The sequence below is a fragment of the Glycine soja genome, chromosome 2, assembly GCF_004193775.1.
Source record: "Glycine soja cultivar W05 chromosome 2, ASM419377v2, whole genome shotgun sequence".
Lineage (NCBI taxonomy): Eukaryota > Viridiplantae > Streptophyta > Magnoliopsida > Fabales > Fabaceae > Glycine > Glycine soja.
The window spans coordinates 5,568,816-5,583,521 of record NC_041003.1 but is presented as its reverse complement, the minus strand read 5'-3'; the positions used below and the strand labels follow the sequence as shown (position 1 = coordinate 5,583,521).

At 32.8% G+C, this 14,706-nt stretch overlaps 3 protein-coding genes across 8 annotated transcripts; 2 read left to right on the top strand and 1 right to left on the bottom strand.

Moving 5' to 3' along the window:
- The first annotated feature begins 359 nt into the window (after window positions 1–359).
- Window positions 360–2,151, top strand: LOC114382707 (salicylic acid-binding protein 2-like). Its single transcript, XM_028342285.1, has 3 exons — window positions 360–830; window positions 1,467–1,601; window positions 1,750–2,151. Exons 1-3 carry the CDS (start codon window positions 453–455, stop codon window positions 2,029–2,031), a joined length of 795 nt encoding a protein of 264 aa, XP_028198086.1. The 5' UTR covers window positions 360–452; the 3' UTR covers window positions 2,032–2,151.
- Window positions 2,152–2,256: 105 nt separating this feature from the next.
- Window positions 2,257–5,385, top strand: LOC114382699 (methylesterase 1-like). Its single transcript, XM_028342278.1, has 3 exons — window positions 2,257–3,361; window positions 4,526–4,639; window positions 4,857–5,385. The coding sequence occupies exons 1-3, from the start codon at window positions 2,924–2,926 to the stop codon at window positions 5,136–5,138; spliced, it is 834 nt and encodes a 277-aa protein (XP_028198079.1). The 5' UTR covers window positions 2,257–2,923; the 3' UTR covers window positions 5,139–5,385.
- A 564-nt stretch (window positions 5,386–5,949) lies between these two features.
- Window positions 5,950–12,774, bottom strand: LOC114382672. Of its 6 annotated transcripts, XM_028342247.1 has the most exons (13): window positions 12,625–12,774; window positions 12,465–12,530; window positions 12,238–12,378; window positions 11,473–11,559; window positions 10,781–11,386; window positions 8,831–9,313; window positions 8,322–8,383; window positions 8,133–8,238; window positions 7,927–8,006; window positions 7,174–7,500; window positions 6,928–7,069; window positions 6,511–6,792; window positions 5,950–6,433 (listed from the first exon to the last, which is right to left on the bottom strand). In XM_028342247.1, exons 1-11 carry the CDS (start codon window positions 12,688–12,690, stop codon window positions 7,006–7,008), a joined length of 2,088 nt encoding a protein of 695 aa, XP_028198048.1. In that variant the 5' UTR covers window positions 12,691–12,774; the 3' UTR covers window positions 5,950–6,433; window positions 6,511–6,792; window positions 6,928–7,005. The 6 variants fall into 6 exon arrangements, with proteins under 6 accessions (XP_028198048.1, XP_028198044.1, XP_028198053.1 ...); XM_028342243.1 differs by having other exon boundaries at window positions 5,950–6,792; XM_028342252.1 differs by having other exon boundaries at window positions 5,950–6,792; window positions 8,208–8,238.
- Between the last annotated feature and the right edge of the window lie 1,932 nt (window positions 12,775–14,706).

Here is a 14,706-nt window from a genome sequence, read left to right as displayed (position 1 = left end):
TTTTCATTCAATTTTTAATTAAGAATGAAATAGAAACATCATTCAAAACTCATCTATGCTAACAAGAATGACATTTAATTCTATTTAGCTCTCTCTATAATTTCCACTTCATATAATTTCAGTCCATAACTGTTTCATCAAAATTTAGAAGATGTAATTTGTTAGTTATATAAATTAAATATAAATGTGTATTCTTGCATTAAATAATTTATTTTTGCTTAACGATGATTTATTTAATGATTTTATGAAATAATTTTTAGTTTTTTCGAATTCCATTTGTTAGTTCTAATAAATTTCATTAAAAACAAATGTTTTAAAAATATAAATTTCTTTAAAGAAAAAGATATTAACCAAACATTTTGTGGAGGAAACAGAAACCACTCAAACCCGATCCATTTGATTGTCTATATATAGCGAGGACGAATACTAAGTAGCACAAAAAGAAAAGCATCATGAGTTCGGAAAATTGTTTAGGCAGGAAGCATTATGTGCTGGTGCATGGGGCATGCCATGGAGCATGGTGTTGGTATAAGTTGAAGCCACGCTTGGAATCTGAAGGCCACAAGGTCACAGTGCTCAACCATGCAGCTTCTGGCATCAACATGAAGAAAATTGAGGATGTTGGCACTTTCTCAGAGTACACTGAGCCTTTGCTGCAGTTATTGGACACAATTCCCTCAAATGAGAAGGTAGTTCTAGTTAGTCACAGCCTTGGGGGGATGAGCATAGCAATTGCAATGGAAAAATTTCAAGAAAAGGTAGCAGTTGGTGTTTTCTTAGCTGCTTTTGCTCCAGACGTTGAACACCGCCCATCTTACGTCTTGGAAAAGGTCTGCTTCTTAATTACACTCTTGAGGTTTCCTTCTCAAATTTTTGACCAGTTTTCTTACTTATTTCAGCCATTTTTTTATCTTGATTTTCTTAAAATTTTAATTGCGACCTACTTTCAGTGTGAAGTTTTTTATGCCGCCTTCAGCAAATAAAAAAAATGAATACTTAATATTTGTACTAAAATAAGTGTTAAGGAGAAAAATAAATATTTAGATTTTGGAGTAAGCAAAGAATTTTTTTTTACATAGAATAAAATTAAAATTTAATTTACTCATTTTACCATGAATAAAACCAACAATTTCATAATTTGCAGAGATAAAAATTAAAGGAATTTTTTTTAGAAACCAAAATAAAAATCTTATTATAAAAAAAATATGATGATACTAGTTAGATATATTTGAATTATATATTAATATGCACGTCATCGATTATACTACTTTTTTTTTATAGATAATTAATATGAAAATTCTTTAGATTTCAAATATCTAATTCTTCACTGATGTCAACCAAAAATATACACTCTGAAAACTTGAGAAACACTTTCACATCTTATGCATTGTCCATATAAAGAAAAATACCGAATGAAAAAGTTGCACTCATCTTTAGCATTATTATAATTCTTTCCCTTGCGACAGTACAATGAGAGGACCCCATCAGAGGAATGGTTGGACACGGAATTTTGCCAGTGTGGGAACAAAACATTAATGTTCTTTGGTCCCAAGTTCTTGTCTTACAAACTCTATCAACTCTGCCCCGGCCCATTGAGGTGCGTAACAATTGCATGTTACGACAATATCATATCCTTCAATATTACATGTTAGGACAATTACTAGCTAAAGCAACAGGCTGAAAAACCTTCCTAGAATCAAGTCTTGAACAAAAAGAGAAACAAATAAAGGATTGAATTGAATTTTGTAGGACCTTGAATTGGCCATGACTTTGGCCAGGCCATCATCATTTTTCATCGAACATTTGTCTAAGGAAAAGAACTTCTCCAAACAAAGATATGGGTCAGTTCCACGTGTTTATACTGTTTGTCCTGAAGACCTTGGAATTCCATTGAATTACCAACACTGGATGATCCAAAATGCTGGGTTCAATGACGTTGTGGAGATCAACGGCGCAGATCATAAGCCGATGGTTTGCAAGCCGCAAGAATTATGTGATTCTCTCCAGCAGATAGCTGCTAAATACCAATGAACCACTTGATACATCAATAAAGCGATGATATATATTCTTGCAAACATGAGGCGTATATGAAGTTGTATTCTGGTTATGTTGGAATCTTGTTGAATTTATATATATATTTCGATTTGGTCAGTTGCAATTCCTCAAATGATTATTTAAGCATGCAATTGATTCATATTAATTTAACCATTGAACTATAAGCATGCAATTTAACTCATAAAGCATACAAAGCAAGTAAACGCCACATGGAAATATTTTGGAACATATAAGCTACTATTAGCATTCCTCTTCAATTAGTACAAGGGGCAGATAACAAATTAATGCCTGAAGAACTCCAAGGGAGAATATTTTTTTAAAAGAATATTAGCAAACTATTTATCATTATTATTTTAAAAGTTGCAGTTTCTTTCAATAGAATTTTGTTCAATTATGCATGAATTTGAAAATCTTCATTTCTCTTAGGCACAGTGGATATAGAAACTTTGGCCGCAACATAAGAAAAAAAGAAAGAGAATGAAGAAATAATTGAATGAAAACAACAACAAAGGGAGGAGGGAACATCTGTAAAAAAAACAATCAGGTAGGCAACATATATATTTTGATAAATAATGGAGGAATAAATATGTTTTAGTATTTAATTAATTTTATGTATGTTTTGAAAAAAATTGATTCGTCAATCCTAACTTCTTAACTTCGAAAAAAATAACTTTTAAAAAAAATAAAAATAAAAAACCGGTTGAAAAGTCTGGTTAGCCAACCCGGACTTCTCAACTGTAGAACGGAAATTGTTTTTAAAAGTGTTGTAGAATGGAAATATTTTGGAGAGAGAGTGTATTGGTAAAAAAGAACCTACAAAGCAACCACAAGGTAAACAACACTTCAACCACAAGAAGCAAACAACACAATGAGTTCTGAAAATTTGATTTTTATATTTATTTTTATTATTTTGATAAGCATTAGTTCAGGAAATTGTGTAGATAGGAATAGGAAGAAGCATTATGTTCTGGTGCATGGAGCATGCCACGGAGCTTGGAGTTGGTGCAAGCTGAAGCCACGCTTGGAATCTGAAGGCCACAAGGTCACAGTGCTCGACCTTGCAGCTTCTGGCATCAACATGAAGAGAATTGCAGATGTTGACACTTTCTCGCAGTACTCTGAGCCTTTGTTGCAGCTAATGACCACAATTCCCTCAAATGAGAAGGTGGTTCTAGTTGGTCACAGTTTTGGAGGGATGAACATAGCCCTTGCTATGGAGAAATTTCCAGAAAAGGTTGCAGTTGGTGTTTTCTTAACAGCTTTTGCTCCAGACACCGAACATCGCCCATCTTACGTCTTGGAACAGGTATATATGCTTCTTAGTTTTGTTTTGTTTTTTTTTTTGCTGTTTTATTCCTAAATGTTAATAGTTACGGTATTAGTTTTTGTTGGAGATTGAACTCGCAATTTTTTTTTTTAATTACTCTTTCAATCTTGTATTTCCTTGTACTGCTTAACTAGTCTTGAGGTTATTTTTCAATTTTTTTTGTCAATTTTCTTACTTATCCATGTTCCGTGAAAAAAGAGACTATCAATACCTCTATAAATCAGTTTCAATCAAAATCAGATTGCATTTTTTGGCTTCCTATGTAATATAATAATGTGAGTAAATCTTGTAGGTGATCATATATCTACTTGTCTTTATAACGACTATTCAGGTACATAAGTAGTTAACTTGGCAGCTAGATGACCTAACTTTTTTTCTATTTATAATTATGAATTTAAAGGGTTGTTTTTTATATTATAAATATAATTTGAATTCGTAATATAAAAAAATAATACTTGTAAATATAATTTTAATTCTTATTCTTGAATGGTTGTAAAAAAAATATTATTCTTAAATGCTAAATATATTTTATCGTTTTTTTTCTTATGTAATTTTGTCATTATTTAAAATTTAATTTATATTTAAAAATAATTTTAAATTATTAATTGTTTATAGAGTTTTCTTTTACTTTATAATTTCTTCTTTCCTTTGCACAAATATTAGCTTTATTTTTTTTAACATTTATTTTTCCAAATTAAATTTCAGTTACTTGTACTTTTTTAATTCCTCTTTTTTACCTAATTTTAAGTTATTTATATATTTTTTTATTCTAGTTATCTATATTATTTTATAGTTTGAAATTTTTATATATTTTTAAAAATTTACTTAAATTAAAAAAAAAAAAACTTTTACAATGCTAGTTAGATGTATTTTAATTATATAAATGTGCACGGCCATCAATTTTATATCTTTTTAAAGATAATTAATATGAAATTCTTTTAACTTTAACTATCAAATGCTTCGACGGATAAATAAAACTTTCAAATGCTTCGCTATTGTCATTCAAAAATACACGCTGTGAATGGATAAACATGGCATGACACACGCTTCCGGATCTTATTATTGTCTAGAACCAAAAAAGAAAAAGGTCAAAAAATTACACTCATGCATCGCCAACCATTAATGTGTTTTCTACTTCAACAGAACACGTCGTCTGAAGACTTGGACAACGAATTTGCCCCAAGTGGAAACAAGACATCAGTGCTCTTTGGTCCTGAGTACTTGTCCAAGAAGCAATACCAGCTCTCTCCCGTTGAGGTAATTACATGTTGATGTTAGCACTACAAAAAATGTTGTGATTTGTGGCAGTTAAATTTACAGAGTTTCTGGCAGCTAAAAACCACCACAAAAGACAATTCTAGCGATTAAATATGGCAATTACATCATTGTTTTAGCAATATTACTATTTAAGTAATACGTTGGAGACTCTCGAAGTTTTCAATAAAAACAAAATAATAAGGATTGGGTTTTGCAGGACCTAGAATTGGCCAAGACATTGGTAAGGCCATCATCACTCTTCATTGAAGATTTGTCTAAGCAAAAGAACTTCTCCAAACATGGATATGGTTCAGTTCCACGTGCCTATATTGTTTGCACTGAGGACCTTGCAATTCCATTGGAATATCAGCTATGGATGATCCAAAATGCTGGGATCAATGACGTTCTAAAGATCAAAGGTGCAGATCATGCAGCTATGTTTAGCAAGCCTAGAGAACTATTCAATTCTCTCCAGAAGATAGCTACAAAATATGACTAGGCTATAGGTTACTTTCATCTGTACGTTGTGTTTGAATTTGACTTGTGTTACAATTATAAGATCTCGTTTAGAAACATGACTCCCATGAGACAAATAAATAAAGCCATAGTCTTGCAACTACTGCGTCATTTCCGATCCATACACGCAGGGATCTGTATAAATTTTATTTGATAAAAATAGAATGATATGAAGTTGTGTTAGTTCTTGTCAATTCATGCTAACGAATAAATGAAACTTATCAAATAAATGTTGGTTCCATTGTTATTCATAAATTCATCTAAACTCTTAGTCAATAATAATAATCCTATTACATATATAGCAATCTATGGCTTCCAACTTTTAGAATATCACTGGATCCAATCCCAAATCTATTACATATATATATATGATTGAATGACAACTTAATTGAATATTATAACATCGATGTATTTAAATTAAATTTTTAAAATAATTAACAAAGAAAAATAAGTACCTCGACCATATGAAGAACATAATTTAAGTAAAAAAGAAATAAACAAATTTATAACACAGGCACTAAAAGCTAGTTTAGAAATTGTCTTTACTAAATTAACATGAGCCTTATACTTTGTAATAAGTACAAATATCTTGTATTTTTAGGATGCATGAAACACATCCCTTAGAAATTGTCATACTAAATAGATTTTTTTTTGTGTAGCAATCGAATATGATATCATTCTTATAGTGTTCAACCAACTAAATTAAATCCCCTTGCTCATACTAAATTGATATAATTCTTATAGTTTGTACTAAGTCCAAATATCTTGTATTTTTTATGAATGAAACACGTGAAGATCATCAACCAACCTTTCATACAAGCAAAGTTGAAAGAGTTCAATTTTTTTTTAATTGGGACTTGTAAGTGTACTGGACCTTAACACCCTATTAAGTTTTGGATCAAGTCAAGGAAACAAAATGGATCTTAAGGATGAGCTAGATAACTAGCCTGGCCGTAAGCCCTTATGATAGTAAAAGAAAATGAAACTAACCCAAAGTCTATCATGTTTCATTTTGCATGGTCCATATTCTTAATCTGTTTTTTTTTCCAACCTCTAATATGCTTCAAGAAATGACAACATTAGGCACTTGAAACCATTTTCACCCCAGCCTTCAAACGAAGGGGTACTAGCTTAACCAAACCAACGAAGTTTTACACTTTTGGTCTTCTACTCATTACATGCTTTTTTGTAGGAGCATGAATGCAAGCTCCAAGTACCAAGAGAAAGGCAGGTATCCGCAAGAAAGACATCCTTCAATGCGATAATTGCTTGGATTACCTGGAGGATATAGTACAAAAGGTATCGCAAAGGGAAGATCATGCTGCTGGCTAAAAGTTGAGGGAATGGATTAGTACCTTTACAAATTCAAGATTGAAGACTGGTAGGAACCATTCATGCACCCTGGATCCATGATATGGCTCACCAGATTCTCCAGAGATGACATGTAACCCCAAACCCATAGAATAATCGACGGATTTGAAGTGAACCAAGACTGTCACTAGATGGACACCAGTAGCACAATGTTGACAGCTGTGGGCACTAAGTCTGATCTAAGCCAGTGTAGTAGCCATCTTACCCATACAACTATGAACCAGCACAAAATTTCTCTATTTCCTGTCCATCCGTGCCACCAATACCTGTTTCCAGCAAATAATGTATTCAATCAGCAAACTAAAATTTAAGCATGACATGACTGACAAGAAGAATTTTTTTTATGACATGAAGAACACTCAATATAAGGCCTACTTTTTTTCCATGAGCATCCTACTCACCCAAAAATGTAGTTCTATAGCCATTAATAGCATAAGATAGCCAAGCTTTCAGAATCAGACATGCAGTTTTGGTAATTATTACTCAGTCTTCAGTCCATGGAATCCCTTTTCCTGACAGCATAACTCTTGAAATCTTCTTAGACTACAAGAAATAAGTTCATCAATTTTTTTCTTCAGGTACACAATCAAAATTCTAAAAGCTTGACCCATCTGTTGAACAAATAAATTCATTGTTAAGCAACATACCGTTTCAGAAGCACTTTAGGATTATACGGAAACAACTTCTTTTGATGAAGATTATATACAGAATTGTTCAAAGATAGTAAACATTCTCCGGCTTTCTTGAATGGCTTAATATTGTAGTACTTGAAGCCACCCCTGTCTTCCTTATAATTCTTGATATGCAATATGATACTTCCACTGTTGTCAATTGACGTAGGCATTCCATCTGCTAGAAAGTGTAGACCATCCCCTACAATTTTTCTTCTCTTGCAAGATGATTGATCCAAAAATTCTCCAAATAATGGAAATTCCACAAATAACTTCCATGAGTTGCATATCAAATGCAAGCATCTACCCACAAATGTGCAAAAGAGAAAAAGTAAAAGCCAACTTTCAAGTAGCAATAAGTCAGGATAAGTAGCAACCAAAATTTGTGATTTATTAGTAATTCTCATTCTTGATTGGTTTCACCCTTTCACTAAACTAACAATGCAAACAGTTGATTCTGAGCCCTGAACTTATCCTCCATGATTGAATAAAGGAAAAAGAAATTGGGGGCTGAAACAAAAATTTATAAAATGTGAGGCTGGCCAGAGTTTTCTTTTACATGAATCCTGGAAAGCAAGGTACCAAACCATAACCTTGGAATAATCACAAATAGATGTAAGATATACTCAAAAGGTCTGGCAGAAAACTAGTCTATACAACCAGATATTATAGCTTTGCTAGTTTATTTGTAATCACATAAAGGGAAAATTTTGTGGTTACAATGAATACCTTAGAAGATATTTAGCACAGCTTATTCCAGTATCTTTTGAAATGAGGTAATCAAGAAGCACTTGGTGATCATAATGTATCTGCAGAGCAGTAAGTAAAGAACAAGATAGTAAGCTTTTTTATTGTTTTACAAATTAAACTAATTGATAAAGTGGATAGCAATGGGGTGTCTATCTTCATGAGCTAAGATAGTGCATAATACTAGCCTCTGAAAGAAACAGATGAAAAAGGTGCACAGAATTAAAAATGTCTGACAGCTCAAAAGGAAAATCTTTCATTACATCATGATACGCAGCATCCTTACTTTCAGACCTACATCATCCAAACCTCATTACAGGGGATTCTTCCATTAAGAGGCTAATAAAAATAACAAACAATTGAATACAAATCCTTACTGTTCCTGGAGAGAAGATGATATGCTAAACAATAGCAAAAGCACTTCAAACAATAGATCATCCTGCCATTCAAGTGATAAATAACACCAGTGAAACTACAAGATATTGTCATTAAAAGATTCAAAAGTGTTATGCTAAAGGAAAATAATTAAGACTTGAGACACTCATTAATTCCTCAGTTTTGCAAACATATTTCCAACCTAAGAAGCATGGGTACAGACACACTCAAAATGTCCTATTAGGATTTGAAGTGATCTGATATGAACACAGCTGCTTTTTTTAAGTTTCTGAGCTTCAGTTTCCAATACATGATCAGCTACCCAAACTTGTCAGAATATATCAAATCCCCAATTGTAGCTAACTTAATCTTCAAAGCATTCCATATGGACCCAAGAGTTATAAAAACCCAAAATTTAAAGAACTAAAAAATGTTTTGAAGACAATGGCCATGATAAACAAGCTTCATACTCAAACTATAATACACACACAAGTAGCATGAATAGACAAACCTCACGAAGATATAGCTGAAGGAAAGATGATATGAAGTTCATACACATCTGCATGTACTTTTCATGTTTGATAGAGATTGCAGTTGGAAGATGTCCTAGAATCCACTTGAAAAGTTCTAGTGATCCCTTTTTTCTGCAGAAGTAATCATGCTCTGAATCTGGGTTAGTGGTAAAACTGGAGCACAGAGTTGAATTATTACAGTGGTTTGCATTTTCTCCTCTTTTACAGATCAGACTGAAAGAACAAGCTAATAAGAGGTAAACAGCTTGTCTTTGTAGGTGGTCAGAACGCTTCATACATGCTTCTCCATCAGACAAACTCCATAAAAATGGAGAGTCTTCCAGACAATCAATTTGATCAGAAAGAAATTGAGTTAAGGGTTGCTGCAAAAGCTCTTGAAAGTAGTTATGAAGGAGTTCAAGCCAAGAAAGACGGATCCGACAGTCTAGACCTGTAAGTGAGCCGAGTCTGATCATTAGAATCTGCAGAAGAAAACATGGTAATTGGTTTTAAGAGAGCCTTCCCCTCTAAACATAGCAAGAAGCAACACAGAAACAAGTCTTTAAACAAACATTAAATTTCAAAGTTATTTTGCTTCTTTTCCCCTTCAACTTTTCCAATGATTATAAACTCATGAAAATATAAAGCAACTTTAAATAGCAACTAATAATAACAAAATTTTCCTCCCTGCTAATGAAATGACAAAAGGATTATTTAATAATTCTGCAATGAAAGATGGCAAGTACTAATGTCTAATACAAAAGGTTAAAAATATACTTCTACTTCCTAAGCATCCTGAGCTCAAGTAATCAAATTCAACAATGCACAAAGAACTGGAAGTCAGTAAAGCCTCCATAATTGAAAGAAATACTCTAAGGGATAAGATTCAGGATAAATTATGAATGCCAGACCGGCTAGCAAGACAGTTCCAACACAACAGGTCAGCACAAATTTTGGCAAGATGGGTTGAGTTTTACAACCCACTTAATCTGCCCCACTCAACCCGACATCCAAAGCATGTCAGCAGGACAAGTTGAACCTGTCGGATTTTTTTTTGGAACTTTATAAATAAAAGTTTATATATATATATATATATATATATATATATATATATATAATTTTGATTTGATTACTGTCAATTAAATTTGTCATATTTAAATGAAAAAAGTGACAAAAATATTAAAATAGAAAAAATTGAACATGGGAGAAATATTAAAGCTTTACATTTAAATATGACAAATTTAATTGACAGTAATCAAGTCAAAATCATAAAATAATCAAAATTATACATATTGAACATACTCTTTCTTAAATGAATTGCCATTAACTAATACTATTTCTAACAGTATATATCCGAAGACTAGGCATACTTCTGAAATTTTATAGTTCAGATGGAAAAAAGAGAAGACATTTTACTAATGATACTCGGAATAATTGTTATACATAACACTAACCTAGCTTCTGGATACATTTCACTAATATAATAAAACTAGTACAAATTTAGCTTAATAACACTAAAAACATACTGACAAAATATATCAAATCCATAATACCATTAAGTGGGTCCTATCATTCTGAAAAGAAACAAGATTTGAGATTGAAATGGAATATATTGTGAAGCTCTGTCAGCATTAAGATTTTAATTCTCGTTCTCCACATTCCTGTTTACTCACTTGAAATTGAGTCTCCATTCCCCCCTTTTCCTGCTAGGATTGGAAATCCTGTATTTTACATATCCAAACGATTGATGGCTAGGACCTTTTATGGCAGATATTGGTGCACAAACTCCCTTCTATATTTTCAGAGAAAGAGAAAAAGCATTTTTTTTATAATAACACCCTACTCTTCCATTAAATTTAATGTGGCAACAATAAACAATATCCGCATTCAATCCTACCACTGACAAAATATTCAATTTCAAGCTCATTGAACAAGTGGATGAACCTTACCAGCAACTTGTGTTTCAAGTAATGAATGGCGTGCATCTCAGCATTATTTTCTTGCTCGCTGAGACACCACTTTGCTAATCTAGGTATAAGATTCACGACTGTGAGAAAAAGTGGATGTTTATCAACAGAATCACAACCAGTTTCCACTGAATCATTCCGGTAAACCAAAGAGCATAGTAACTGCAGAAAAGTCCCAAGAAAATTCATCACAGGATCCATAACACTGAAATTTTTTAAGTGCAATTGATTGATAGTAGAGTTGTCCTTCATTCTACCAAACTCACTACTCCAATACTCATCTAACAAATCCCACGGCATCTTCAGAAGACAAGAATTGACAGAGTCATAGTACACTTTGATAAGTCCATCATCATAATCCTCCTCCTTCAAATGTTTACATATAACACGCAATACTCGAACAACACCAGCCACAGTAGACCAATCAAAATTCTTAAGCCCGTATTGCATCAGAAACTCAACATCAAAACAATCAAATTCACTATTTTCAGCTCCAGAAGGAGGCTCAGACGAACACGAAATCATCCTAGCAATCGCCATTTCCAACGAACAGCACAACAAATGAATGAACCCATCCCAATTGTTCCCCTGCAAATCATTATTACAGAGAATCACATAGTAGCTTCAAATGTGTAATCTAAACTCACCAAGGAAACTAACTTCCTCATTCATACCATTGTGTACACAAACTTTGAAACTAAGACAAGAGCGTTGACAACCACGTGTTGAACAAATTCACTCTTGACAGTGAGCAAAACCATCTGCGCCACCAAAAACAACACGAAACTAATATCTGCAACAAAGTACTCCCTCCGTTCTAGATTATATGGCATTTAAGGTTTTGACACAGGTATTAAGGAATGCAATTAATTTGTTGAATTTCAAAGAAAACATTATGTAACTTCCTAATATACCTTTATCGTACTGTCAAAAAAATATCCCCTTTACTTACTAATGACTCATTTACTCTTCCTATATATTATTCCCACTAAGTATTGATTAAGGATAGTCTTCAAAAAAAAAAAAAAAAGTATTTAATGCAGCATTGGTTTTGTTAAAAAAAAATTGGTTAAATTAATCTTTTAGTGCTCTAGTTTATTTTTTAGATTCAATTTGATTGTTAATTTTTTAAAAATGATTCAATTTGATCCTACCATCAAAATTAGGTCAATGATATTAAGAAATTGTAGTTTGTGGCAGCTTAAAACCGTCACAAAGTAATTTTAAACCGTGAAAAAAGACACATTTCCCAATTTAATTTAGACGAAAGAAAGGAAGAAATTGAAAAAAAAAAAATTAGAGGAACAAATCAAACCTAAATAATAAATTAGAGGGAAAAAATTAATTTAACCAAAAAAAATCTCTAAAACATCGTATAATCTGGTACCGAGGGAGTAACACAAAAGCGGGTTGACATAAAAGCCGGTTTTGACACTCACCATCTCAGTGACGATTTTTCGCAGACATTGATCAACGGAAGAATGCGGGCTCGAACAGCACGATCGCTCTTCATCGGAAGCACGTTTCGCCTCTGCACGAGAATCGAATTCGCGAATCCGAAGCTGAATTTTTGTCACGACCTAAAACGCAGAAAGAAAGAAAAAATAATTGAATCAAGGACAGAAAGTGTTTAATAGTGTTTTGAAGACGAGAAAAAATGCGGAACCTGAGAAGAAGCTATTAGAATTTCCTTCTCCTTCTCCTTGGAGGTGGAAACGAAGGCGCGTGGTTCCTGAGGCACGTGAAAAGCGTGTTTGGTTAATGGAATGAATTGATAATTATTTAAAAAAAAAAAAAGAGTTGGAGGTGTGAAGAATGAAACAGACTGTGTAGGGGCGGAGAGAGTCGTGGAGGAGGCGGCAGAGCCACCTGAGTTCACCGGCCGGAGACATTTCACCGGCGAAACTGTGAGAATTGGATTGGCGCCTGGCGGTATCTTTCTGCTACTGCGCGATGCTGTCGTTTAAAAGAAACAAAACAAATAGCATTGGGCTGGATACCTTAAAACCCAATGGGCTGGCTGCGGGGCCCAAGAAAAAAAAATCGAGGAGCATGATAGAATACTCCATAGATTATTGAAAACAGATCTATTCGGAAGTGAATTTGCAACTCTCCATATGAACACACTCAAGAAGTTGGAGAAGGTGAATTAGAAGGAACCACATTCAATCGAAGAAAGAAGAATGATAAGCTAAGCACGGATTCTCCGCAAAGGATTGGAAGTTGTTATGGAAAAGATGTTCGATTTAAACTCTTATTTTTCCAAAGCAACATCGACTTAGGGTCAAAAATGTTGGCTTTACACTCTTAAGTCCGCATTGTCTTTTCAAAGAAACAAACTTGACATAAAGGACGACATACCACGTAACACCGAGTATGGAATATCCAAAAGGTCTGGAATTTTGCTAGATGCCTGTTACACGTAGTTCTGGAAGTGTGATGGATGGAGTCTTCATGTTTTCCAATTCGGAAGAGTACGAGGCATTATCTTATTTATTCGCATTCGAAGGAACTAGGAAGTCGAATCAAAATCACATTAGTTGAACCCAAACAAAAGCATTTCTGTGTTGCATGTGTTTAATCTCCTTCACTCCCATAATCCCTCGCCCTCCCACGCACCACCAATTTGTTGATCGACATGCAGATTCTTCTCAGTAATCGCACGCATTGCACACAAGATCATGATTTTAGAATGATTTTGTTTAGGTTACTCATGATTTTGGGTTCTCCCGAAGCACCCAGCATGTTTAATGCGAAAAACAAATTTTTTGTTCTTAGTTATGGGTGTTAGTTCTTGTTCTAGAAGGAAGTGTCACTTCTCACAGATATAGAGGGTTTGGTTCTTTTGCATGTTTCTTGATTGGATTAGTTTTTAAAAAAAAAAAAAAAAAATCAGATTGGATTGTGAGGATGAAAATGAGGCATTTTTTAAAAAAAATAAAATAAAGATTTTAATAGTTTTTAATCATCTCACTGCATTAAAATTGATTATTTGAAAATGAAAACACTAACCGTGTTAGTTTAAAATTGACAGAAGAATTATCTTGAGCAACATCGTAATCATAAGTAACTAAAATGAGAATTTTAAAACATAAAAGGCTGCAGTAAAAAAAAATATATAAAAGGCTAAAATGATAAAATGTAATAGACCAAAATAAGATTTAGTATATATAAAATAAATGCAAAATGGACACGTGATTGTAGCTATTTGAGATGAGATGATATTTTGAAAGCATTAGGCATGGTAGACGAGATTGTCTAGTACGTCTAAAAACAGTTTCAATACTTATTTTGAAAGCATTAGGCATCTCTTATTTATTTAATATTCTTTTTTCTTTACAGGCATGTTAAAAATATTTATTCTCCTGCACAGAACATGAATAATGAGTTAAGCTAAGGTCATTAATTCAAGCAACAGACCTGACACATGTTGGTTGTGTGGTAGACAAGTTGAATTGAACATGAAGCAGAATTGCTTTTGAAATCACAGATAATTAGGTTGATGTTACGATTCAACTGTTCAAATATTTTGCATTCAATTCGAATCAATATATTGTGCTATTTAAACTTCTGTAGTGGTCTTTTCCTTGTTAGTTATTACTGTATCACTTTTATTTTTTGTGTTGCACAATAAATTTTTATCTAGTTAGTTTTATTATTTGGTCAGATCGCCCATATCATTCATTTTCATTTATTTGAATCGTACAAATTTAGTTTGCGTTGGAATAGTTATAACCATGAGATAAAATTAAGTTAAATTAAGTTAACTCGATTTGGTTTATCAACCAACTATCACATATATAAGCTATTCTAAAATTTAAAATTAGAATATCATTTAACTTTAAATTAATTTAATCTCTGGAACTAATTAAGGGGATGGTTAGTAGGAAAAGAAATTTTTACATGAT